Source organism: Zonotrichia leucophrys, unplaced genomic scaffold, assembly GCF_028769735.1.
Source record: "Zonotrichia leucophrys gambelii isolate GWCS_2022_RI unplaced genomic scaffold, RI_Zleu_2.0 Scaffold_721_25493, whole genome shotgun sequence".
NCBI lineage: Eukaryota > Metazoa > Chordata > Aves > Passeriformes > Passerellidae > Zonotrichia > Zonotrichia leucophrys.
This window is the reverse complement of record NW_026992926.1, coordinates 1-25,493: the sequence shown is the minus strand read 5'-3', so window position 1 is coordinate 25,493 and position 25,493 is coordinate 1. Positions and strand designations below refer to the sequence as shown.

Here is a 25,493-nt window from a genome sequence, read left to right as displayed (position 1 = left end):
AAAAAACCAAAAAAAACCCCAAAAAACCCAAAACCCTTCCCATGACCCCAAAAACCCCAAAATCCCCCAAACCCCTCTGACCCCAAAACCCCAAAAACCCCAAATCCCCCAAAACCTCCCCAAATCCCCCAAATCCCTCTGACCCCAAAAAAACCCCAAAAAACCCAAAACCCGAAATCCCTTCCCATGACCCCAAAATCCCTCAAATCCCCAAACCCCTCTGACCCCAAAAAATCCCAAAAAACCCCAAAAACCCCAAAAAACCCCAAAATCCCCCAAATCCCTTCCCATGACCCCAAAAACCCCAAATCCCCCCAAACCCCTCTGACCCCAAAAAACCCAAATCCCTTCCCGTGACCCCAAATCCCTTGGATCCCAAAAAAAACCCCAAAAAAGCCCCAAAAAACCCAAAACCCGAAATCCCTTCCTATGACCCCAAAATCCCCAAAAACCCCCAAAAACCCAAAAAAACCCAAATCCCTTCCCAGGCCCCCAAAAACCCAAAATCCCTCAAATCCCCCAAACTCCTCTGACCCCAAAGAACCCCAAAAAACCCCAAAACCCCAAATCCCCCAAATCCCTTCCTGTGACCCCAAAAACCCCAAATCCCCCAAAAAACCCAAAACCCCCAAATCCCTTCCCATGACCCCAAAAACCCCCAAATCCTTCAAGGACCCCAAAAACCCAAAAAAACACAAAACTCCCAAATCCCTTCCCATGACCCCAAAAACCCCAAATCCCCCAAACCTCCCCAAATCCCCCAAATCCCTCTGACCCCAAAAAACCCCAAAAACCCCAAAAAACCCCAAAAACCCCCCAAACCCCGCAGAGTCTCGCAGTGACAAAGCCAAGCGTTTGTTCCGCCACTACACCGTGGGATCCTACGACAGCTTCGACGCCCCCAGGTGAGACCAAAAACCCCAAAAAATCCCAAAAATACCCCAAAACCTTCCCTGGATTTATCTGACCCCAAAAACCCCAAAAAATCCACAAAAAAAACCCCAAAACCCCCAAAAAAACCCCAAAAATCCCAAAAAACCCAAAAATCTTCCCTGGATTTACATGGTACTGGTGGGACCCCAAAAACCCCAAAAAATCCCCAAAAATTCCACTGAAAAAATCCCAAAAAACCCAAAAAAATCCACAAAAAAACCTCAAAAAAATCCCAAAAAACCCCAAAACCTCTCCTGGATTGACCTGACCCCAAAAAATCCACAAAAAATCCACAAAAAAAACCCCAAAAAAACCCCAAAAAAATCCCAAAAAATCCAGAAAAATTCCCCAGAAAAAAACCCCAAAAATCCCAAAAAACCCAAAAATCTTCCCTGGATTTCTCTGATCCTGATGGGACCCCAAAACCACAAAAAATCCACAAAAAAACTCAAAAATTGTCCCAAAACCCCCCAAAAAATCCCAAAAATACCCCAAAATTTTTCCTGGATTTACATGGTACTGGTGAGACCCCAAAAACCCCAAAAAATCCCCAAAAAAACCCAAAAAAATCCCAAAAAACCCAAAAATCTTCCCTGGATTTACATGGTACTGGTGGGACCCCAAAAACCCAAAAAATCCCCCAAAAACCCCCAAAAAACCCCAAAAAATCCAGAAAAATTCTCCTGAAAAAAACCAAAAAAACCCCCAAAAAATCCCAAAAAACTCAAAAATCTTCCCTGGATTTCCCTGATCCTGATGGGACCCCAAAACCACAAAAAATCCACAAAAAAACTCAAAAATTGTCCCAAAACCCCCCAAAAAATCCCAAAAATACCCCAAAATTTTTCCTGGATTTACATGGTACTGGTGAGACCCCAAAAACCCCAAAAAATCCCCAAAAAAACCCAAAAAAATCCCAAAAAACCCAAAAATCTTCCCTGGATTTACATGGTACTGGTGGGACCCCAAAAACCCCAAAAAATCCCCAAAAATTCCACTGAAAAAAACCCAAAAAACCCCAAAAATCCACAAAAAAACCTCAAAAAAATCCCAAAAAACCCCAAAACCTCTCCTGGATTGACCTGACCCCAAAAATCCACAAAAAATCCACAAAAAAACCCCAAAAAAACCCAAAAAATCCCAAAAAATCCAGAAAAATTCCCCTGAAAAAAACCAAAAAAACCCCCAAAAAATCCCAAAAAACTCAAAAATCTTCCCTGGATTTCCCTGATCCTGATGGGACCCCAAAACCACAAAAAATCCACAAAAAACCTCAAAAATTGTCCCAAAAAAACCCCCAAAAAATCCCAAAAAACCCCAAAAATTTCCCTGGATTTACATGGTACTGGTGGGACCCCAAAAACCCCAAAAAATCCCAAAAATTCCCCTGAAAAAAACCCAAAAAACCCCAAAAATCCACAAAAAAACCTCAAAAAAATCCCAAAAAACCCCAAAAAATCCCAAAACCTCTCCTGGATTGACCTGACCCCAAAAACCCCAAAAAATCCACAAAAAAAAACCCCAAAAAAACCCCAAAAATCCCAAAAAATCCCAAAATTTTCCCTGGATTTACATGGTACTGCTGGGACCCCAAAAACCCCAAAAAATCCCCAAAAATTCCACTGAAAAAAACCCAAAAAACCCCAAAAATCCACAAAAAAACCTCAAAAAAAATCCCAAAAAACCCCAAAAACCCCCAAAACCTCTCCTGGATTGACCTGACCCCAAAAACCCCAAAAAATCCACCAAAAAAAAAAACCCAAAAAAACCCAAAAAACCCCAAAAACCCCAAAAATTTCCCTGGATTCACATGGTACTGGTGGGACCCCAAAAACCCCAAAAAATCCCCAAAAAACCCCCAAAAAACCCCAAAAAATCCAGAAAAATTCCCCTGAAAAAAACCAAAAAAACCCCCAAAAAATCCCAAAAAACTCAAAAATCTTCCCTGGATTTCCCTGATCCTGGTGGGACCCCAAAACCACAAAAAATCCACAAAAAAACTCAAAAATTGTCCCAAAACCCCCAAAAAATCCCCAAAATTTCCCTGGATTTACATGGTACTGGTGGGACCCCAAAAACCCCAAAAAATCCACAAAAATTCCACTGAAAAAAACCAAAAAAACCCCAAAAATCCACAAAAAAACCTCAAAAAAATCCCAAAAAAACCCCAAAAATCTTCCCTGGATTTACCTGATCCTGGTGGGACCCCAAAAAATCCACAAAAAACCCCAAATTTCCCCTAAATCCCCCCAAAATCCCCCCCAAATCCCCCAAAATTCCCCCCAAAATCCCCCCAAATCCCCCCAAAACTCCCCCAAATTTTCACAAATCCCCCCCAAAATCCACCACATTTCCCATTAATCCCCCCAAATTTTTCCCCAAATCCCCTCTAAAATCCCCCCAAATTTGCCCAAATCCCCCCAAATTTCCCGTAAAGCCCCAAATCCCCCCTAAATTCCCCCCAAATTTCCCATAAATTCCCTAAAACCCCCAAGCCCCCCAAAATCCCCCAAATTTCCCATAAAACCCCCCTAAATACCCCAAAATTCCCACCTAAATGCCCCAAATTTCCCATAAATCTCCCAAAATCCCCCATATTTCCCATTAATCCCCCCAAATTTTCCCTCAAATCCCCCCTAAAATCCCCCAAATCCCCTCTAAATCCCCCAAATTTCCCATAAATTTCCCCAAACCCCCCAAAATTTCCCATTAATCCCCTCAAAATCCCCCCAAAATTTCCCACATTTCCCATTAATCCCCCCAAATCCCCCAAATCCCCCCTAAATTCCCCCCAAATTTCCCATAAATTCCCCCAAACCCCCCAAAATTTCCTCATAAATCCCCCCAAACCCCCCAATTTCCCATAAATTCCCCTAAAACCCCCAAATCCCCCTAAAGCCCCAAATCCTTTCAAAATCCCCCCCAAATCCCCCTAAAATCCCCCAAATTTCCCATAAATCCCCCCAAATTTGCCCAAATTCCCCCAAATTTTCCCAAATTTCCCTAAATCCCCCAAAATTCCCCAAAATCCCCCCAAATCCCCCAAAACTCCCCAAATTTTCACAAATCCCCCCCAAAATCCACCACATTTCCCATTAATCCCCCCAAATTTTCCCCCAAATCCCCTCTAAAATCCCCCCAAATTTGCCCAAATCCCCCCAAATTTCCCGTAAAGCCCCAAATCCCCCCTAAATTCCCCCCAAATTTCCCATAAATTCCCCCCAAATTTTCCCAAATCCCCCCACATTTCCCATAAATCCCCCCAAATTTTCCCTCAAATCCCCCCCAAAATCCCCTCAAATCTCCCCAAATCTCCCCAAAATCCCCCAAAATCCCCCAAATTTCCCATAAATCCCCCCAAAACCCCCCTAAAATCCCCCCTAAATCCCCAAATTTCCCATTAATCCCCCCAAATTTTCCCCCAAATCCCCCCTAAAATCCCCCAAATTTCCCATAAAACCCCCCTAAATCCCCCAAATCCCCTCTAAATCCCCCCAAATTTCCCATAAATTCCCCCAAACCCCCCAAAATTTCCCATTAATCCCCTCAAAATCCCCCCAAAATTTCCCACATTTCCATTAATCCCCCAAATCCCCCCTAAATTCCTCCCAAATTTCCCATAAATTCCCCCAAACCCCCAAAATTTCCTCATAAATCCCCCAAACCCCCCAAAATTTCCTCATAAATCCCCCCAAACCCCCCAATTTCCCATAAATTCCCTAAAACCCCAAATCCCCTAAAGCCCCAAATCCTTTCAAAATCCCCCCAAATCCCCCCTAAAATCCCCACATTTCCCACAAATCCCCCCAAATTTGCCCAAATTCCCCCAAATTTTCCCAAATTCCCCTAAATCCCCCAAATCCCCTCTAAATTCCCCCCAAAATTCCCACCTAAATTCCCCCCAAATTTTCCCAAATCCCCCAAATTTCCCAACCCCCCCCAACCCCCTCAGTGGGGGAGGGGCTCTGGGGTGGGGGAGGGGCAGCTTTATCCCCCCCCCCCCTCCCCTCCCAGGGACCTGGCCCGGTTCAGTTTGGGACCCCTCCCCCCCTCATTGTCCCCTCCCCCCCCCCAAAATGTCCCAAATGTCCCCTCCCCCCCCGTTGGGGACCCTTCAATGTCCCCGCCCCCCCCCAATGTCCCCTCCCCCCCCCAAAATGTCCCAAATGTCCCCTCCCCCCTCAATGTCCCCTCCCCCCCCCTTGGGGACCCTTCAATGTCCCCTCCCCCCCTCAATGTCCCCTCCCCCCCCCTCCCAAATGTCCCCTCCCCCCCCAAAATGTCCAAAATGTCCCCCCCCATTGTCCCTCCCCCCCCTTGGGGACCCTCAATGTCCCCTGCCCTCCATTGGGGACCCTTCAATGTCCCCTCCCGCCTTCTCGGGACCGCCCCCAGGCCCGCCCCCTCCCCCCGGCCCCGCCCTCCCCCCAAAATGTCCCCTCCCCCCCATTGGGACCCTCATGTCCCTCCCCTTCATGTGCCCCCGACCCCCCAAATGTCCCCTCCCGCCTTCTCGGGACCCCCCAGGCCCCGCCCCCTCCCCCAGCCCCGCCTCCTCACCCCCGGCCCGCCCCCTCCGCCCAGGCCCCGCCCCCTCCCCCCCCATTGTCCCCTCCCCCCCCTTGGACCCCCCGGCCCCTCCCCCCCCATTCTGGTTCGGGGCCGCGGCGGCCGCGGGGCCGGGGGGGCACCCATGGGGCCCGAGGGCTGGTGTGGTTTGGGGCTTGGGGGCTTGGGGGCGGGGAGGGGCGGTTGGGGGGGGGGCAATTTGGGGCAGTTTGGGCAGCTTTGGGGCGTTTGGAGCGTTTTGGGGCATTTTTGGGCGTTTTTGGCGCATTTGGAGCGTTTTGGGCATTTTTGGATTGATTTGGGGTCGATTTGGGGCAGTTTTGGGATCTGATTTGGGCAGTTTGGGGTCAATTTGGGCAGATTTGAGGCATTTTTGGGGCATTTTGGGGCATTTTTGGGCATTTTTTGAGGTCGATTTGGAGCTGTTTCGGACATTTTGGGGCATTTTGGGCAGTTTTGGAGCTGATTTGGGCGTTTAGAGCGTTTCGGGGCATTTTTGGGGCATTTTTGGGTCAATTGAGCGTTTTAGGGCATTTGGGGTCATTGGCAGTTTGGATCTGATTTGGGGCAGATTTGGGGTAAATTTGGGCAGTTTGGAGCTGTTTCGGGCATTTTGGGCATTTGGGGCATTTTTGAGGTCAGTTGGAGCCGTTTCGGGATTTTGGAACAGTTTTGAGTCGATTTGGGGCAGTTTCGGATCTGATTTGGGCAGTTTTGGGGTAGATTTGGGGCACTTTTAGGGTAATTTGAGGCATTTTAGGTAATTTGGGGCAGTTTTGGAGCAGTTTGGGGCAGTTTGGGGCGTTTGGGGCATTTGAGTCAATTTGGAGCGTTTCGGACATTTGGGGGCATTTTGGCAGTTTGATCTGATTTGGGGCAGTTTCTGTGATTTGGGCGTTGGGTAATTGGGCAGTTTTGGGGCATTTTGGGGCAGTTTGGAGCCGTTCGAGGCATTTTTGGCATTTTGGGGCATTTTTGAGGTCGATTTGGGCAGTTTTGGATCTGATTTGGGGCAGTTTTGGTCAGTTTGGGGCAGTTTCAGGACATTTTTGCGGTCAAGTTGGAGCTGTTTTGGACATTTGGGGCATTTTTTGAGTCAATTTGGGCAGTTTGGGGTCAATTTGGGGCAGTTTTGGGTCAATTTGGGGCAGTTAGATCGATTTGGGGCAGTTTTGGATCTGATTTGCGCGGGGGGCACCCATGGGACCCGAGGATTTGGGGTGAGTTTGGCCTTTTGGGGCTTTTGGGCTTTTGGGGCACTTCTGGGGCGGGAGGGGCAGGTTTGGGGTGGGGGCAAATTTGGGGCACTTTGGAGCCGTTTCGAGGCATTTTTGGGGCAGTTTGGGGCATTTTTGAGGTCAAGTTGGAGCCGTTTCGGGACATTTTTGGGGCATTTTTAGGGTCGATTTGGGGCAGTTTTGGATCTGATTTGGGGCAGTTTTGGGGTAGTTTGGGGCAGATTTGAGCAGTTTTGGGCACTTTGGAGCCGTTTCGAGGCATTTTTGGAGCATTTTGGGGCATTTGAGGTCAAGTTGGAGCGTTTCGGGATATTTGGGAGCAGTTTTGGGTTATTTGGGGCAGTTTTGGGTCAGTTTGGGCAGATTTGGAGCAGTTTTGGGCCAGTTTGAGCTGTTTGGGGCATTTTTGGCATTTTGAGGTCGATTTGGAGCCGTTTCGGGACATTTTGGGGCAGTTTTGGGGTCAATTTGGGGCAGTTTTGATGTTGATTTGTGGCAGTTTTGGGGTAAATTTGGGGCAGTTTTGGAGCAGTTTTGGGCATTTTGGGGACATTTTTGAGGTCAATTTGGAGCATTTCGGGAATTTTGGGGCATTTTGGGGCATTTTGGATCTGATTTGGGGCAGTTTTGGGGCAGTTTTGGGAAGTTTGGAGCCGTTTGGGCATTTGGGGCATTTGGGTCAATTTGGGGCAGTTTTGGATTGATTTGGGGCAGTTTTGGGTTCCATTGGGCAATTTGGGGTCAATTTGGGGCATTTTGGGGCACCATGGGGCCCAAGGGGCTGGTGTAGCTTGGGCCCTTTGGGCTTTTGGGCAGTTCTGGGGCCCGGGAGGGGCAGGTATGGGGCGGGGGCAGATTTGGGGCAGTTTGGAGATGTTTTGGGGTCAGTTTGGAGCCGTTTCGAGGCATTTTTGGAGCATTTTGGGGTCAATTTGGAGCCGTTTTGGGACATTTTGGGCAGTTTTGGATCTGATTTGGGCAGTTTTGGGGCAGTTTGGAGCGTTTTCGGGGCACTTTGGGGCGTTTTAGGGCATTTTTGGGGTCAATTTGGGGCAGTTTTGGATCTGATTTGGGGCAGATTTGGGGTAAATTTGGGGCAGTTTGGAGCTGTTTCGGGGCATTTTTGGGGCATTTTGGGGCATTTTTGAGGTCAAGTTGGAGCCGTTATGGGATATTTTGGGGCCATTTTGGGGCAGTTTTGGATCTGATTTGGGGCAGTTCTGGGACCGGGGGGGCAGATTTGGGGCAGTTTTGGGGCATTTTTGGGGCAGTTTGGAGCCGTTTCGAGGCATTTTTGGGGCAGTTTTGGGGTCAATTTGTGGCAGTTTTGGGGCACCCATGGGGCCCGAGGATTTGGGGTGAGTTTGGGCCTTTTTGGGGCTTTTGGGGCTTTTGGGGCACTTATGGGGCCGGGGAGGGGCAGGTTTGGGGTGGGGGGCAGATTTGGGGCAGTTCTGGGGCAGTTTTGAGGCAGTTTTGGGACATTTTGGGGGCATTTTTGAGGTCAGTTTGGAGCCATTTCGGGATATTTTGAGATCAATTTGGGGCAGTTTTGGATTCTATTTGGGGCAGTTCTGGGGTCCATTTGGGGCAGTTTCGAGACATTTTTGGGGTCAATTTGGAGCCGTTTTGGGACATTTTGGGGACATTTTTGAGGTCGATTTGGAGCCGTTTTAGGGCATTTTTGGAGTCGATTTGGGGTCAATTTGGGGCAGATTTGGATCTGATTTGGGGCATTTTGGGGCTGATTCGGAGCCATTTCGGGGCATTTTTGGGGCATTTTGGGAGTCGATTTTTGGCATTTTTGGAGCTGATTTGGGGCGTTTTTGGAGCTGATTTTTGGCATTTTTGGGGCTGATTTTTGGGGCTGATTTGGGGCATTTTTGGGGCTGATTTGGGGCAGTTTTGGGGCTGATTTTTGGCAGTTTTGGGGCTGATTTTTGGCAGTTTTGGGGCTGATTTTTGGCAGTTTTGGGGCTGATTTGGGGCAGTTTTGGGGCATTTTTGGGGCTGATTTGGGGCAGTTTTGGAGCTGATTTTTGGCAGTTTTGGGGCTGATTTGGGGCAGTTTTGGGGCTGATTTGGGGCAGATTTGGGGCCATTTCAGGGTAATTTTGGGGCTGTTTTGGGGTTGGTTTGGGGCTGATTTGGAGCTGTACTGGTGCCATACTGGGAGTTATACTGGTCCATACTGGTCCATACTGGGAGTTATACTGGTCCATACTGGGAGTTATACTGGTTCTATACTGGGAGTTATACTGGTGCCATACTGGGAGTTATACTGGTGCCATACTGGTGCCATACTGGGAGTTATACTGGTCTATACTGGGAGTTTACTGGTCCATACTGGGAGTTTACTGGTTCTATACTGGTCCATACTGGTGCCGTACTGGTTCTGTACTGGGAGCTGGAACTGCCCTTGGTGCTTTGTGCTCGTCCTGTCCCAGTCCATCCCAGTCCCTCCCAGTCCCTCCCAGTCCATCCCAGTTTATCCCAGTCCATCCCAGTCCCTCCCAGTTTATCCCAGTCCATCCCAGTCCATCCCAGTTTATCCCAGTTCCTCTTGCCGCCCCCTCCCCAGTAATTCCCGTCCCCAATTCCCGCGCCCCCTCCTCAATTCCCGTCCCCAAATCCCCTCAATGTCCCCAGGCTGTCCCCTCTGCGCCCCCTCCCCAATTCCCGCTGTCCCCCCATCCCCACGTTGTCCCCCCGCTGTCCCTGAGCCCCCTCCCCAATTCCCGTGTCCCCACATTGTCCCCATGTTGTCCCCGCTGTCCCCGCGCCCCCTCCCCAATAAGTCCCGTCCCCAAATCTCTCCCGCTGTCTCTGAGCCCCCTCCCCACCAATTCCCGCTGTCCCTCCTGCTGTCCCCCCTGTCCCCGTCATCCCCGCGTTGTCCCCTCTGCGCCCCCTCCCAGTAATCCCGTGTCCGTCCCCCCTCCCCAATTCCCGCTGTCCCTGAGCCCCCTCCCCAATTCCCGTTGTCCCCCCGCTGTCCCTGAGCCCCCTCCCCACCAATTCCCGCTGTCCCTGAGCCCCCTCCCCAATCCCCCTGTCCCTCCGTGCCCCCTCCCCACCAATTTCCCGTGTCCGTCCCCCCTCCCCAATTCCCGCTGTCCCCACATTGTCCCCACATTGTCCCCACGTTGTCCCCGCTGTCCCTGAGCCCCCTCCCCAATTCCCGCTGTCCCTGAGCCCCCTCCCCACCAGTTCCCGTGTCCGCGCCCCCTCCCCAATTCCCGCTATGTCCTCGCGCCCCCTCCCCACCAATTTCCCGTGTCCGCCCCCCTCCCCACCAATTCCCGCCATGTCCCTAAACCCCCTCCCCACCAATTTCCTGTGTCCGTCCCCCCTCCCCAATTCCCGCTGTCCCCACAGTGTCCCCACCATCCCCACGTTGTCCTCACGCCCCCTCCCACCAATTCCCGTGTCCGTCCCCCTCCCCACCAATTCTCGCTGTCCCGCTGTCCCTGAGCCCCCTCCCCACCAATTCCCGCTGTCCCTGAGCCCCCTCCCCAATTCCCGCTGTCCCCCCATGCCCCCTCCCCACCAATTCCCGTGTCCGTCCCCCTTCCCCACCGATTCCCGCCATGTCCCTAAACCCCCTCCCACCAATTTCCTGTGTCCGTCCCCACTCCCCAATTCCCGCTGTCCCCGCTGTCCCCGCGCCCCCTCCCCACCAATTCCCGTGTCCGTGCCCCCTCCCCAATTCCCGCTGTCCCCGCTGTCCCTGAGCCCCCTCCCCACCAATTCCCGTGTCCCCCCCTCCCCAATTCCCGCTGTCCCCCCGCGCCCCCTCCCCACCAATTCCCGTGCCCGCCCCCTCCCCGCCGGTTCCCGCTGTCCCTCCCCGGCCTCCGTCCCCGGTGCCGCCGCTCGCGCCGTTCCGCGGGGTCCTAGAGCCGCTCCCGGTGCCGCTGCCGCCTTCCCGCGCTGCCGGCCGGGCCCGGGCCCCGCTGCGGGCGGGGGGCGATGCGGCCGCGCCCCCTCCCCACGCCGCGCCCGCCATGTCCCGCCGCGCCCCCCCCCCCCGCGCCCCGCCCCCCCCCCTCCTCCCGTGGCGGCCGCGCCCCCCGCGCTCTCCTCCAGCTGGCCCCTGCTGGGACCCCCCCGCCGCAGCGTCTGGTACATCTACAGGTACGGGGGGACCCCTCCCCAAATTCCAGCCCGGCCCTGTGCCCAGCTCCTGGTACCGGCAGGGACCCCCCCTCTGTGGGACGGGACCCCTCCCCAAATCATCCGGCATCCCAGCAGGACCCCCTCGTGATGGACCCCTCCCAAATTCCTCCCGCCTGTGCCACTCCTGGACCGGCAGGACACCCCCCTCTGTGGGATGGGACCCCTCCCAAATCCATCCCGGCATCCCAGCAGGCACCCCCCCTCTGTGGGAACGGGACCCCTCCCCAAAATTCCATCCCGCCTTGCCCACTCCTGTACCGGCAGGGGCCCCCCCTCTGTGGGACCGGGACCCCTCCCCAAATTCCATCCCGGGCATCCCCAGCAGGCACCCCCCCTCTGTGGGACTGGGACCCCTCCCCAAATTCCATCCCGGCCCTGTCCCCAGCTCCTGGTACCGGCAGGGACCCCCCCTCTGTGGGATGGGACCCCTCCCCAAATCCATCCCGGCCATCCCCATCTCTGATTACGGGACCCCTCCTAAATCATCCCGGCCGTCCCAGCTCCTGTCCCCAACAGGGACCCCCCTCTGTGGGACGGGACCCCTCCCCAAAATTCATCCCGGCCGTCTACAATAGGGACCCCCAGTATCGGTGTCCCCCCCCCGGTACCGGGACCCCCCCTCTGTGGGAACGGGACCCCTCCCCAAAATCCATCCCAGCCATCCCCATCTCCTGTTACCGGGACCCCCCCCTCTGTGGGACTGGAATCCCGGCCATCCTCAGCAGGGACCCCCCCTCTGTGGGACCGGGACCCCTCCCCAAAATCCATCCCAGCCATCCCCAGCAGGGACCCCCAATATCGGTGTCACCCCCTCGGGACCCCCCCGGTACCGGGACCCCCCCTCTGTGGGACTGGGACCCCTCCCCAAATCCATCCCAGCCATCCCCAGCTCCTGTTACCGAGACCCCCCCCAAACCACCCCACCTCACGGGACCCCCCAATATCGGGCATCCCAGGACCCCCCCCATACGGGACCCCATCGCCCGGCATCCCACAGAACCGGGACCCCCCCTCTGTGGGATGGGACCCCTCCCCAAAATCCATCCCGGCCGTCCCCAATAGGGACCCCCCAATATCGGTGTCACTCAGGATCCCCCCGGTACCGGGACCCCCCCTCTGGGACGGGGACCCCTCCCCAAATTCCATCCCAACCATCCCATCTCCTGTTCCCCGGGACCCCCCATCTGTGGTATGGGACCCCCCAAATCCATCCCGTGACCCTCCCCATCTCCTGCCCCAACAGGGACCCCATATCGGTGTCCCCCCCCCACCCCCCCCGCCGGATCCCCCGAACTGGGACCCCCCCCAGTGGACCGGGACCCCTCCCCAAAATCCATCCCGCCATCCCCATGCTCCGTCCCCAAACGGGACCCAACCCCCTGTGGGAACGGGACCCCTCCCCAAAATCCATCCCGGGCATCCCCAGCAGGGACCCCCCCTCTGTGGGACCGGGACCCCTCCCCAAATTCCATCCCGGGCACCCATTCCTTCCCACAGGGACCCCCAATATCGGTGTCACCCCCCTGGGACCCCCCTCTTGGTCCGGGACCACCCCCCAAATTCATCCCCCCGGTCCCCATCTCCTGTCCCCAACGGGGTCCCTCTGTCACCCCCCCAATGTCCCCGGGACCCCCCCCCACCGATACCGGGACCCCTCCCCAGGGCCGGGACCACCCCCCCAATATCGGTGTCACCCACCCTGTGTCACTCTGGTGTCCCCAGGACCCCCCCCCAAATCCATCAGCCCTGTCCCCATCAGGGTCCCCAACAGGGACCCCCAAGATCGGTGTACCCTCGGGACCCCCCCCAAATCCAGACCACCTCCCCAATTCCTGTCCCCAGCAGGGTCCCCAGTATCGGTGTCACCCCACCCCCCCCGTGTCATTGGTGTCACCGGACCCCCCACAATTCCTGTCCCCACCAGGGTCCCCCCAATCCGGTGTCACTCCCCCCCCCCCAGTGTCCCATGACCCCCCAATGTCCCCTCATGTCCCCCCAGTGTCCCCCAATGTCTCCCAGTGTCCCCTTGTGTCACCCCCAGAACCCCCCAGTGTCCCACGTGGCCCCCTCAGTGTCCCCCATGTCCCCCAATGTCCCCTCATGTCCCCCAATGTCCCAAGTCCCCTCAATGTCCCCTGTGTCACCCCCCTGTCCCCTTGTGTCACCCAATGTCCCTCTGTGCCCCCAATGTCCCCTCAATGTCCCCTCAATGTCTCCTGATGTCCCCTTGTGTCCCACATGCCTCCCAGTGTCCCCCAGTGTCCCCTCATGTCCTCCCCCTTCTCCTGTGTCACCCCCCGCCCTTGTGTCACCCCCCCATGCCCTGTGTCCCCATTCCCCCCCAATGTCCCCCCCAGTGTCCCCATCCCCCAGTGTCTCCCCCATGTCCCCCAATGTCCCCTCTGTCCCTCCCTGGTCCCCTCTTGTCCACTCCCAGCACCCAATGTCCCTTGTTCCTCCATGTCCCCCTGTGTCCCTTGTCCCTCCAGGTCCCCCAGTTCCCTTGTGTCACCCCCAATCCCCTCACGTCCCCCTCAATGTCCCCTCCGTCCCCCAATGTCCCCTCATGTCCCTCCCCCTGTCCCCTTGTGTCACCCCCAGAACCCCCAGTGTCCTCTCTGTCCCCCCAATGTCTCCTGATGTCCCCTTGTGTCACCCCCAGTGTCCCCCCAGTGTCCCCATCAGGTCCCCCGCAATGTCCCCCAATGTCTCCTGATTCTTGTGTCCCCCCCAGTGTCCCCTCGTGTCCCCACCAATGTCCCCCAATGTCCCCTCCTGTCCCTCCTGGTGTCCCCTCCTCATGTCCCCCTCCCAGGACACCCCAGTGTCCCCTTGTGTCCCCACAATGTCCCCCCAGGTCCTTGGTCACCCCCAGAACCCCCAGTGTCACCTCGTCCCCCCAAATGTCCCCCCAATGTCTCCTATGTCCCCATGTGTCCCCCCCGCATGTCCCCCCATGTCCCCTTGTGTCACCCCCCCAGGACACCCCAATGTCCCTGTGTCCCCCCATGTCTCCCTTTGTCCCTCCATTGTGTCCCCCACAATGTTCCCCCAATGTCCCCCCAGTGTCCCCTCCTGTCACCCCAATGTCCCCTCATGTCGCCCCCTTTGTGTTCCCCTCATGTCACCCCCAGTGTCCCCTCGTGTCATCCCCAACCTCCCCAATGTCCCCGTCCCTTCCATGTCCCCAATGTCCCCAATGTCCCCAATGCTGTCCCCAATGTCTCAGTGTCCCCATCCCTTCCATGTCCCAATGTCCTGCCACATGGCCCCAGTGTCCCCAATGTCCCCAACATCCCTCCAACGTCCCCAACGTCCCTTTCTCCCCAATTCCCCATGTCCCTGATGTCCCTGATGTCCCTCAGTGTCCCCAACCCCCCAATGTCCCCAATCCCATGTTCTTCCTTGTCCTCCCATTTTTCCCAATCCCCCCAATGTCCCAACCCCAATGTCCCCAAATGTCCCCAATGTCCCCGATGTCCCCAGTGATTACATCATCAAGGAGAAGACGGTGCTGCTGCAGAAGAAGGACAGCGAGGGCTTCGGCTTCGTGCTCAGGGGGGCCAAAGGTGAGGGGACATTGGGGACATTGGGGACAGACACAGACACACCTGGGGACATTGGGGACACCTGGGGACACCTGGGGACATTGGGGACAGCGAGGGCTTCGGCTTCGTGCTCAGGGGGGCCAAAGGTGAGGGGACATTGGGGACATTGGGGACACACCTGGGGACACACCTGGGGACACACCTGGGGACACCTGGGGACATCATTGAGGACAGCCATGGATACACTGGGGACACACCTGGGACATTGGGGACACCTGGGGATATCGGGGACAGGCACAGACACACCTGGGGACATTGGGGACAGGCATAGATACATTGGAGACACACCAGGGGACAGCTGGGGACAGACACAAACACACCTGGGGACATTGGGGATGTTGGGGACACACCTGGGGACACACCTGGGGACAGACACAGACACACCTGGGGACACCTTGGCACACCTGGGGACATTGGGGACACACCTGGGGACACACCTGGGGACACACCTGGGGACAGACACAGACACACCTGGGGACATTGGGGACACACCTGGAGACATTTGGGACAGACACAGACACACCTGGAATCAGTGGGGACGTTGGGGACACACCTGGGGACATCGGGGACATCATTGGGGACAGTCATAGATACACTGGGGACACACCTGGGGACATTGGGGACACCTGGGGACAGACAGACACACCTGGGGACAGACACAGACACACCTGGGGACATTGGGGACACTGGGGACACACCTGGGGACAGACACAGACACACCTGGAATCATTGGGGACACTGGGGACAATGGGGACAATGGGGGACAATGGGGACATTGAGGACATTGGGGACATTGGGGACAATGGGGACATTGGGGACATTGGGGACATTGGGGACATTGAGGGACATTGAGGACATTGGGGACAATGGGGACGTTGAGGGACATTGAGGACAATGGGGACACCTGGGGGGACATTGGGGACACTGGGGACATTGGGGACACCTGGGGGACATTGGGGACATTGAGGGACATTGGGGACATTGGGGACATTGGGGACACACCTGGGGACACACCTGGGGACAGGCACAGACACACCTGGGGACATTGGGGACACACCTGGGGACAGGCACAGACACACCTGGGGATACATTGGCACACCTGGGGACAGACACAGACACACCTGGGGACAGACAGACACACCTGGAATCATTGGGGACATTGGGGACATTGGGGACAATGGGGACAATGGGGACAATGGGGACATTGGGGACAATGGGGACACTGAGGACAATGGGGACATTGGGGACACATGGGGGACACTGGGGACAGTGGGGACATTGGGGACAATGGGGACACTGGGGACATTGGGGACATTGGGGACACTGGGGTTAATGGGGGACAATGGGGACACAGTTGGGGGACATTGGGGACACCTGGGGACATTGGGGACATTGAGGACAATGGGGACATTGGGGACACCTGGAATCATTGGGGACATTGGGGACAATGGGGACACCTGGGGACATTGGGGGACATTGGGGACATTGGGGACACACCTGGAATCATTGGGGACATTGGGGACAATGAGGGGACATTGGGGGACAATGGGGACATTGGGGACACCTGGGGGGACATTGGGGACATTGAGGACAATGGGGACACAGTTGGGGGACATTGGGGACAATGGGGACATTGGGGGGATTGGGGGACATTGGGGACAATGGGGACATTGGGGACACCTGGGGACATTGGGGACATTGGGGACAATGGGGGACATTGGGGACATTGGGGACAGTGGGGGAGGGGCTGGGAGGGTCCCTGGGTGGCCCCAGAGGTTCCTTGGGGGGAATTTTGGGGGGAAAATTTTGTGAATTTTGGAGGAATTTTGGTAAATTTGGGGAGGATTTTGGGATTTAGGGGGAATTTGGGGATTTGGAGGGAATTTTGGGAGGATTTTGGAAATTTGAGGGGAAAATTTGGGGAGATTTGGGGATAATTTTGGGATTTTGTTCAGATTTTGGGGGAATTTTAGGATTTTTGGGGGAGGATTTTGGTAATTTGGGGAAATTTTGGGGTTTTTTGGGGGGATTTGGGAATTTTTTTTTGGGAATTTTGGGATTTTTATGTGATTTTTCAATGGGATTTTTTGGGGCATTTTATGGGATTTTTAATGGGATTTTTTTTGGAATTTGGGGATTTTTAAATGGATTTTTAATGGGATTTTTTCTGGGGATTTTTTTAGGAATTTTGGGATTTCTAATGGGATTTTTCTGGGGATTTTTGGGGGATTTATAATGGGATTTTTAGATGGGATTTTTCTGTGAATTTGGGATTTTTTAATGGGATTGTTTTGGATTTTAGAATGGATTTTTAATGGGATTTTTCTGGGGATTTGGGGATTTTTTTAAACTCAATTCTGGGTGGGTTTGGGTCCATTTTAAACGGGATTTTGGGGGGATTTTTAATGAGACTTTTTTAGGAATTTGGGGATTTTAAAATGAATTTTTAATGGAATTTTTATGGGGATTTTTGGAATTTTTAATGAGATTTTTTAATGGGATTTTTCTGGCAATTTGTGGATTTGGGATTTTTAGGAATTTCGGGATTTGAAATGGATTTTTAATGGGATTTTTATGGGGATTTTTGGGGGATTTTGAGGATTTTTTAAATGGGATTTTCTGGAGATTTGGGGATTTTTTGTGGGATTTTTCTGGGAATTTTAATGGGTTTTTTAAATAGGATTTTTCTGGGGATTTTTGGATCTCTTAATGGCATTTTGGGATTTTTGGAATGTAAGGATTTTCTGAGAGGGATTCAGGAAATTCTCTGGGGATTTGAGGATTTTTATGGGATTTTTTGGGGGGATTTTAATGGATTTTTGGATGATTTTGAGGGGATTTTCTTGGGGATTTTTTGTGAGGAATTTTGGGATTTTTCTGTGGATTTGGGATTTTTTGGTATTTTTTAATGGGATTTTTTTTGGCATTTTTAACGGGATTTTTTGGGATTTTTAATGGGATTTTTTTCCTAATTTTTATGGGATTTTTTTGTGATTTTTAGTGGGATTTTCTGGGAGTTTGGTGATTTTTAGAAATGTTGGGATTTTTGGGTGGAATTTGTGCATTTTTGGGATCTGACCCCCATCGAGGAGTTCACCCCCACCCCAATTCTGGGTGGGTTTGCGTCCATTTTAAATGGGATTTTTTGGGATTTTTTTAGGATTTTTTGAGGAATTTGGGGATTTTTAAATAGATTTTTAATGTGATTTTTCTGGGGATTTTTTTAGGAATTTTGGGATTTTTAATGAGATTTTTTAATAGGATTTTTCTGGGAATTTGTGGATTTGGGATTTTTTGGAATTTCGGGATTTTGAAATGGATTTTTAATGGGATTTTTCTGGGGATTTTTGGGGAATTTTGGGGGATTTTCGTGGGGAATTTTTGGATTTTCGATATTTGGGGGATTTTTGGGTTGAATTTGTGCATTTTTGGGCTCTGACCCCCATCGAGGAGTTCACCCCCACCCCAATTCTGGGTGGGTTTGGGTCCATTTTAAACGGGATTATTGGAGATTTTTGATGGGATTTTTTGGGGATTTTTGGGAGATTTTCTTGGGAATTTTTGGATTTGCGATATTTTGGGGGATTTTGGGTTCAATTTGTGCATTTTTGGGCTCTGACCCCCATTGAGGAGTTCACCCCCACCCCAATTCTGGGTGGGTTTGGGTCCATTTTAAATGGGATTTTTGGAGATTTTTAATGGGATTTTTTGGGGAATTTGGGGATTTTTAAATGGATTTTTAATGGGGTTTTTCTGGGGATTTTTTTAGGAATTTTGGGATTTTTAATGAGATTTTTTAATAGGATTTTTCTGGGAATTTGTGGATTTGGGATTTTTTGGAATTTCGGGATTTTGAAATGGATTTTTAATGGGATTTTTCTGGGGATTTTTGGGAGTTTTGGGGGATTTTTGTGGGAATTTTTGGATTTTTGATATTTGGGGGATTTTTGGGTTGAATTTGTGCATTTTTGGGGTCTGACCCCCATCGAGGAGTTCACCCCCACCCCAATTCTGGGTGGGTTTGGGTCCATTTTAAACGGGATTTTTGGGGAATTTTGGGGGATTTTCGTGGGGATTTTTGGATTTGCGATATTTGGGGGATTTTTGGGTGGAATTTGTGCATTTTTGGGCTCTGACCCCCTCCCCCCACAGCGCAGACCCCCATCGAGGAGTTCACGCCCACCCCGGCCTTCCCGGCCCTGCAGTACCTGGAGTCGGTGGATGAAGGGGGCGTGGCCTGGAGGGCGGGGCTGCGCATGGGCGACTTCCTGATCGAGGTGAGGCCACGCCCACAGCGGGCACACCCGGGGCACACCCGGGAATACACCTGGGAATACACCTGGGCACACCCGGGGCACACCTGGGAATACACCTGTGAATACACCTGGGCACACCTGGGGACACCTGGGGGTACAACTGGGCACACCTGGGGCACACCTGGGGACAACCATGAACACACCTGGGCACACCTGGGCACACCTGGGCACACCTGGGCACAGCTGGGCACACCTGGGCACACCTGGGGATAGTCATGAACACACCTGGGCACACCTGGGCACACCTGGGCACACCTGGGGACAACCATGAACACACCTGGGCACACCTGGGCACACCTGGGGACACTCAGGGGCACACCTGGGCACACCTGGGGGTACAACTGGGCACACCCGGGAGCACCTGGGGACAGCTGAGTGCACCTGGGCACACCTGGGCACACCTGGGCACAACCATGAACACACCTGGGCACACCTGGGCACAGTCATGAACATACCTGGGCACACCTGGGGGTACAACTGGGCACACCCGGGGCACACCTGGGGACAGCTGAGTGCACCTGGGCACACCTGGGCACAACCATGAACACACCTGGGCACACCTGGCTACATCTGGGGGCACCTGGGGTCACACCTGGACACACTTGGGCACACCTGGGAACATTTATGAACACACCTGGGCACACCCGCAAACACCTGGGCATAGTCGTGAACACACCTGGGCACACCTGGGTGCACCTGGGGGCACCTGGGGACACACCTGGGCACACCTGGACATAGTCGTGAACACACCTGGGCACACCCGGGGGCACACCTGGGGGCACCTGGGCACTGCACACCTGAACGCACCTGGGCACACCCACGGGACCCACGTGAGTGCACAGGTGTGTAACTGCATGTTCAGGTGTGCACAGGTGTGTGTAATCACTGTACAGGTGTGCACAGGTGTGTAACTGCATGTTCAGGTGTGCACAGGTGTGTGTAACCACCTGTACACGTGTGTGCAGGTGTGTAACTGCATGTTCCGGTGTGCACAGGTGTGTGTAATCACTGTACAGGTGTGCACAGGTGTGTTCAGGTGTGTAACTCCATGGTCAGGTGTGTGTGAGTGTGTAATTCCGTGTTCAGGTGTGCACAGGTGTGTTCAGGTGTGTGTAACTGCCCGTCCAGGTGTGCGGCTCTGCTCAGGTGTGCCCAGGTGTGTGCGCGGGTGACACACCTGTGCAGGTGTGCCTGGCCCCATCCCTTGTGTGACACCTGACACGAGTGTGATGTCACCCGTGTCACACCTGTGTCACACCTGTCACACACCTGGGTGATGTCACACCTGTCACACACCTGTGTCACACCTTCCTTGTACCTGTGCCACACCTGGGTGACATCGTACCTGTGTCACACCTGGCTGATGTCACACACCCATTGCACACCCGTCACACACCTGTATGATATATTACACACCTGTATGATGTATTACACACCTGTATGATATCTCACACACCTGTCTCACCTGTCGCACAGGTGAACGGTCAGAACGTGGTGAAGGTGGGGCACCGGCAGGTGGTGACCGTGGGCTGTGTCACACCTGGGTGATGTCACACACCATTACACACCTGTATGAGTGTCACACACACCTGTATGATATATTACACCTGTCTCACCTGTCGCACAGGTGAACGGTCAGAACGTGGTGAAGGTGGGGCACCGGCAGGTGGTGACCATGGGCTGTGTCACACCTGGCTGATGTCACACACCCATTACACACCTGTATGATGTCACACACCTGTCACACACCTGTCACACACCTGTCTCACCTGTGTGGTGTTGACCTGTCCCAGGTGAACGGTCAGAACGTGGTGAGGGTGGGGCACCGGCAGGTGGTGAACATGGGCTGTGTCACACCTGGCTGATGTCACACACCCATTGCACACCTGTATGATATCTCACACACCTGTGTGGTGTTTACCTGCCCAGGTGAACGGTCAGAACGTGGTGAAGGTGGGGCACCGGCAGGTGGTGACCATGGGCTGTGTCACACCTGGCTGATGTCACACACCTGTATGAGTGTTACACACACCCGTTACACACCTGTGTGATGTTTACCTGTCCCAGGTGAACGGTCAGAACGTGGTGAAGGTGGGGCACCGGCAGGTGGTGAACATGGGGCTGTGTCACACCTGGCTGATGTCACACACCCATTGCACACCTGTATGATATCTCACACACCTGCCCAGGTGAACGGTCAGAACGTGGTGAAGGTGGGGCACCGGCAGGTGGTGAACATGGGCTGTGTCACACCTGGCTGATGTAACACACCCATTGCACACCCGTTGCACACCTGTCACACACCTGTTACACACCTGTCCCAGGTGAACGGTCAGAACGTGGTGAAGGTGGGGCACCGGCAGGTGGTGAACATGATCCGCCAGGGCGGGAACAGCCTCGTGCTCAAGGTGGTGATGGTGACGCGGCACCCGGAGCCCCCCGAGGGACCCCGGCGCAGAGGTGAGGGCGGGGCTGGGAACACCTGGGCAGGGGAGGGGTCCTGGACACCTGGGGAGGGGTCTCAGGTAAATGGGGAGGGGTCTTGAACACCTGGAGGGAGTGGGAGGTAAATGAGGAGGGGTCTCAGGTAAATGGGGAGGGGTCCTGGACACCTGGGGAGGGGTCTCAGGTAAATGGGGAGGGGTCTTGAACACCTGAGGAGGAGTCTCAGGTAATTGGGGAGGGGTCTCAGGTAAATGGGGAGGGGTCTCAGGTGAGTGGGGAGGGGTCCTGGACACCTGGGGAGGGGTCTCAGGTAAATGGGGAGGGGTCTCAGGTAAATGAGGAGAGGTCTGAGGTAAATGGGGAGGGGTCTCAGGTACATGAGGAGGGGTCTGAGGTAAATGGGGAGGGTCTCAGGTACATGGGGAGGGGTCTCAGGTATGTGGGGAGGAGTCTCAGGTAAATGGGGAGGGGTCTCAGGTAAGTGGGGAGGGGTCTCAGGTACATGGGGAGGGGTCTCAGGTAAATGGGGAGGGGTCTCAGGTAAGTGGGGAGGAGTCTCAGGTAATGGGAGGGGTCTCAGGTAACTGGGGAGGGGTCTCAGGTACATGAGGAGAGGTCTGAGGTAAATGGGGAGAGGTCTTGAACACCTGGAGGGAGTCTCAGGTAAATGGGAAGGGTCTCTGCTGAGTGGGAGGGGTCTCAGGTGCATGGAGGAGTCTCAGGTACATGGGAGGGGTCTCAAATGGGGAGGGGTCTCAGGTAAATGGGAGGGGTCTCAGGTACATGGGAGGGGTCTCAAATGGGGAGGGGTCTCAGGTAAATGGGAGGGGTCTCAGGTACATGGGAGGGGTCTCAAATGGGGAGGGGTCTCAGGTAAATGGGAGGGGTCTCAGGTACATGGGGAGGGTCTCAGGTGCATGGGAGGAGTCTCAGGTAAATGGGGAGGGGTCTAAAGTAAATGGGGAGGGGTCTCAGATACAGCTGGGAGGTCTCAGGTACATGGGAGGGGTCCTGGACACCTGAGGAGGGGTCTGAGGTAAATGGGGAGGGGTCTTGAACACCTGGAGGGAGTGGGAGGTAAATGAGGAGGGGGTCTCAGGTGAGTGGGGAGGGGTCCTGGACACTTGGGGAGGGGTCTCAGGTAAATGGGAGAGGTCTCAAGTAAATGGGCAGGGGTCTCAGGTACATGGGGAGGAGACTCAGGTAAAGGGGCAGGGGTCTCAGGTACATGAGGAGAGGTCTGAGGTAAATGGGGAGGGGTCTTGAACACCTGGAGGGAGTCTCAGGTAAATGGGGAAGGGTCTCTGCTGAGTGGGAGGGGTCTCAGGTAAACGGGGAGGGGTCTCAGGTAATTGGGGAGGGGTCTCAGGTAAAGGGGGAGGGGTCTCAGGTAAATGGGAGGGGTCTCAGGTAAATGGGGAGGGGTCTCAGGTAAATGGGAGGGGTCTCAGGTAAATGGGGAGGGGTCTCAGGTAAATGGGGAGGGGTCTCAGGTAAATGGGGAGGGGTCTCAGGTACATGGGAGGGGTCTCAGCTAATTGGATTTCGGGATGGGATCTCAGAATAATTTAAATTGGGGGCGGAGACTTCGTTAATTGGGGGGGGTCTTTGTCAATTTGGGGGCGGAGTCTCTGTGAATTGGGGGCGGAGTCTCTGTGAATTGGAGGTGGAGTCTCTGTGAATTGGGGGCGGGGTCTCTGTGAATTGGGGGCGGGGTCTCTGTGAATTGGAGGCGGGGTCTCTGTGAATTGGGGGCGGGGTCTCAGTTAATTTGAATTGGGGTGGAGTCTTAGAAATTGGGGGCGGGGTCTCAGTAATTAGGGGCGGGGTCTCCATTAATTTGACTTGTGGGAGGAGTGTCAGTGAATTGGGGGCGGGGCACAACTTAATTTGAATTGGGGCGGGGTCTCAGTAATTAGGGGCGGGGTCTCCATTAATTAAAACTTGGGTAGGAGTCTCAGTGAATTGGGGAGGGGTCTCAGTTAATTTGAATTTGAGTCGGGGTCTCCATTAATTTGACTTGTGGGCGGAGTCAATTAATTTGGGGGCGGGGCCGCCATTAATTTGAATTGGGGTGGAGTCTCACTGAATTTAAATTGGGGGTGGGGTTTCATTGATTGGGGGTAGGGTCTCCATTAATTTGAATTAGGGGCGGAGTCTCAGTTAATTTGGGGGCAGGGTCTCCATTAATTTGACTTGTGGGTGGAGTCAATTAATTTGGGGCGGGGCCTCCATTAATTTGAATTGGGGTGGAGTCTCACTGAATTTAAATTGGGGGTGGGGTTTCATTGATTGGGGGTAGGGTCTCCATTAATTTGAATTAGGGGCGGAGTCTCAGTTAATTCGGGCGGAGTGTCAGTGAATTAGGGGGCGGGGCCTCCATTAATTTGAATTGGGGTGGGGTCTCCTTTAATTTGTGGGTGGGATTTCAGTGAATGTGAATAGTGGGCGTGGCCTGCCTGTGGGTGGGCAGGCGAGGTCTGTGTGTGTGGGCGTGGCCTCTCCTTGGGTGGGCGGGGTCTCTGTGTGTGTGGGCGTGGCCTCTGTAGGTGTAAATCTCTGTGGCAGTGGGCGGGGTCTGCATGCGGGTGGGCGTGGTCTCTCTCTGTGTGGGGAGGGGGTGTGGGCGTGGCCTGTGCGTGACGCCCCGCCCCCAGCCGCGCCCCCCCAGCCGCGCCGGCTCCCGGCCCCGCCCATCTCGCTGCGCTCCAAATCCATGACGTCAGAGCTGGAGGAGATGGGTGAGGGAATTTGGGGAGGGGGCTCTGGGGGGGCTTGGGGGGAATTTTGGGGGGATTTTTTGGGGGGAATTTGGGGGCGATTTGGGGAATTTTGGGGGGGATTTTAGGGGGGAATTGGGGGGGGGATTTGGGAGGATTTTGGGGAAGGGTCTGGAGGGTTTAGGGGGAATTTCGGGGGATTTTTGGGGGGATTTTGGAGGGGATTTGGGAGGATTTTGGGGAGGGGTCTGGAGGGTTTGGGGGGGAATTTGGGGGGGAATTTGGGGGGTTTGGGGATTTGGGGGAATTTTAGGGGGGATTTGGGGGGATTTTTTGGGGGGGATCTGGAGGATTTGGGGGGGATTTAGGGGGATTTGGGGGGGTAGGTGTTTGGGGGGATTTTGGGGGGGTTGGATTTTGGGGGATTTGGGGGTTTGGGGGATTTGGGGGATTTGGGGGATTTGGGGGATTTTTGGGGGGATTTTGGGGGATTTGGAATTTGGGGGGGATTTTGGGAGGGGGAATTTGGGGGATTTTGGGGAGGATTTGGAGGATGGGTTTGGGGGGGAATTGGGGGGATTTTGGGGGGATTTTGGGGAGGGGTCTCTGGGGTGGGAGGAAAGAATTTTCTTGACTTTTGACCTTTGACCTTTGACCTTTGACCTCCGGCCCCGCAGTGGAGAAGGGTGAGTGGGGGGAGGGGCTCTGGACCCCCCCTGGAATTTTGGGAACCCCCAAAAAATCCCCAAATTCCCCCCAGAATCCCCCAAAATCTCCTCGAGACTCCCTAAAATTCCTCAAATTTTCCCAAAATTCCCCAAATTTCCCCCCAAATATCCCCAAAATGTTCCCAAAATTTTTCAGTTTTCCCCCAAACCCACAAAATTCCTCAACCATTCCCCAAATTTCCCATTTTTTCCCAGATTTCCCCCAAAACTTCCCAAATTTTCCCCCCAAATTTCTCAATTTTCCCCCGAATTTCCCCCAAAAATTTCCCCCGAATTTCTCCCAACATCCTCGAAAATTTCCCCATTTTTTTTTTCCAAACCCCCTAAAATTTTTCCCTAAAATTCCCCAGTTTTCCCCCAAAGTTTTCCTCAAAAATCTCCAAATTTTTTCCCAATTTTTCCCCAATTTCCCCCAATTTTTTCCCGATTTTTTCCCAATTTTTTCCCAATTTTTTCCCGATTTTTTCCTGATTTTTTCCCGATTTTTTTTTCCCAAATTTCCCCGTTTTCCCCCCAATTTCGCCCCTGACCCCTCTCGTGTCTCCCCAGTCTCCCCCTGGAAGAAGCGCAGTGGTGAGTGCCCCTTGCACACTCATTGCACACCCATTGCACACCCATTGCACACCCACGGAACCTCCCAGAGCCTCGCACACCCCTTGCACACTCATTGCACACCCATTGCACACCCCTTGCACACTCACGGAACCTTCCGGATCCTTGCACACTCGTCGCACACTCGTTGCACACCTGTGCAAGG

The 25,493-nt window shown here is 54.1% G+C and overlaps 1 protein-coding gene across 1 annotated transcript; it reads left to right on the top strand.

Moving 5' to 3' along the window:
• Positions 1-829: 829 nt before the first annotated feature.
• LOC135441940 (SH3 and multiple ankyrin repeat domains protein 2-like) lies at positions 830-25,309 on the top strand (the record flags this gene model as incomplete). Its single annotated transcript, XM_064701490.1, has 7 exons — positions 830-905; positions 14,406-14,488; positions 18,680-18,804; positions 21,168-21,303; positions 23,946-24,050; positions 24,686-24,694; positions 25,286-25,309. Coding segments are annotated over 7 exons (558 nt in total), but the record flags the coding sequence as incomplete, so codon positions are not given.
• Positions 25,310-25,493: the final 184 nt, after the last annotated feature.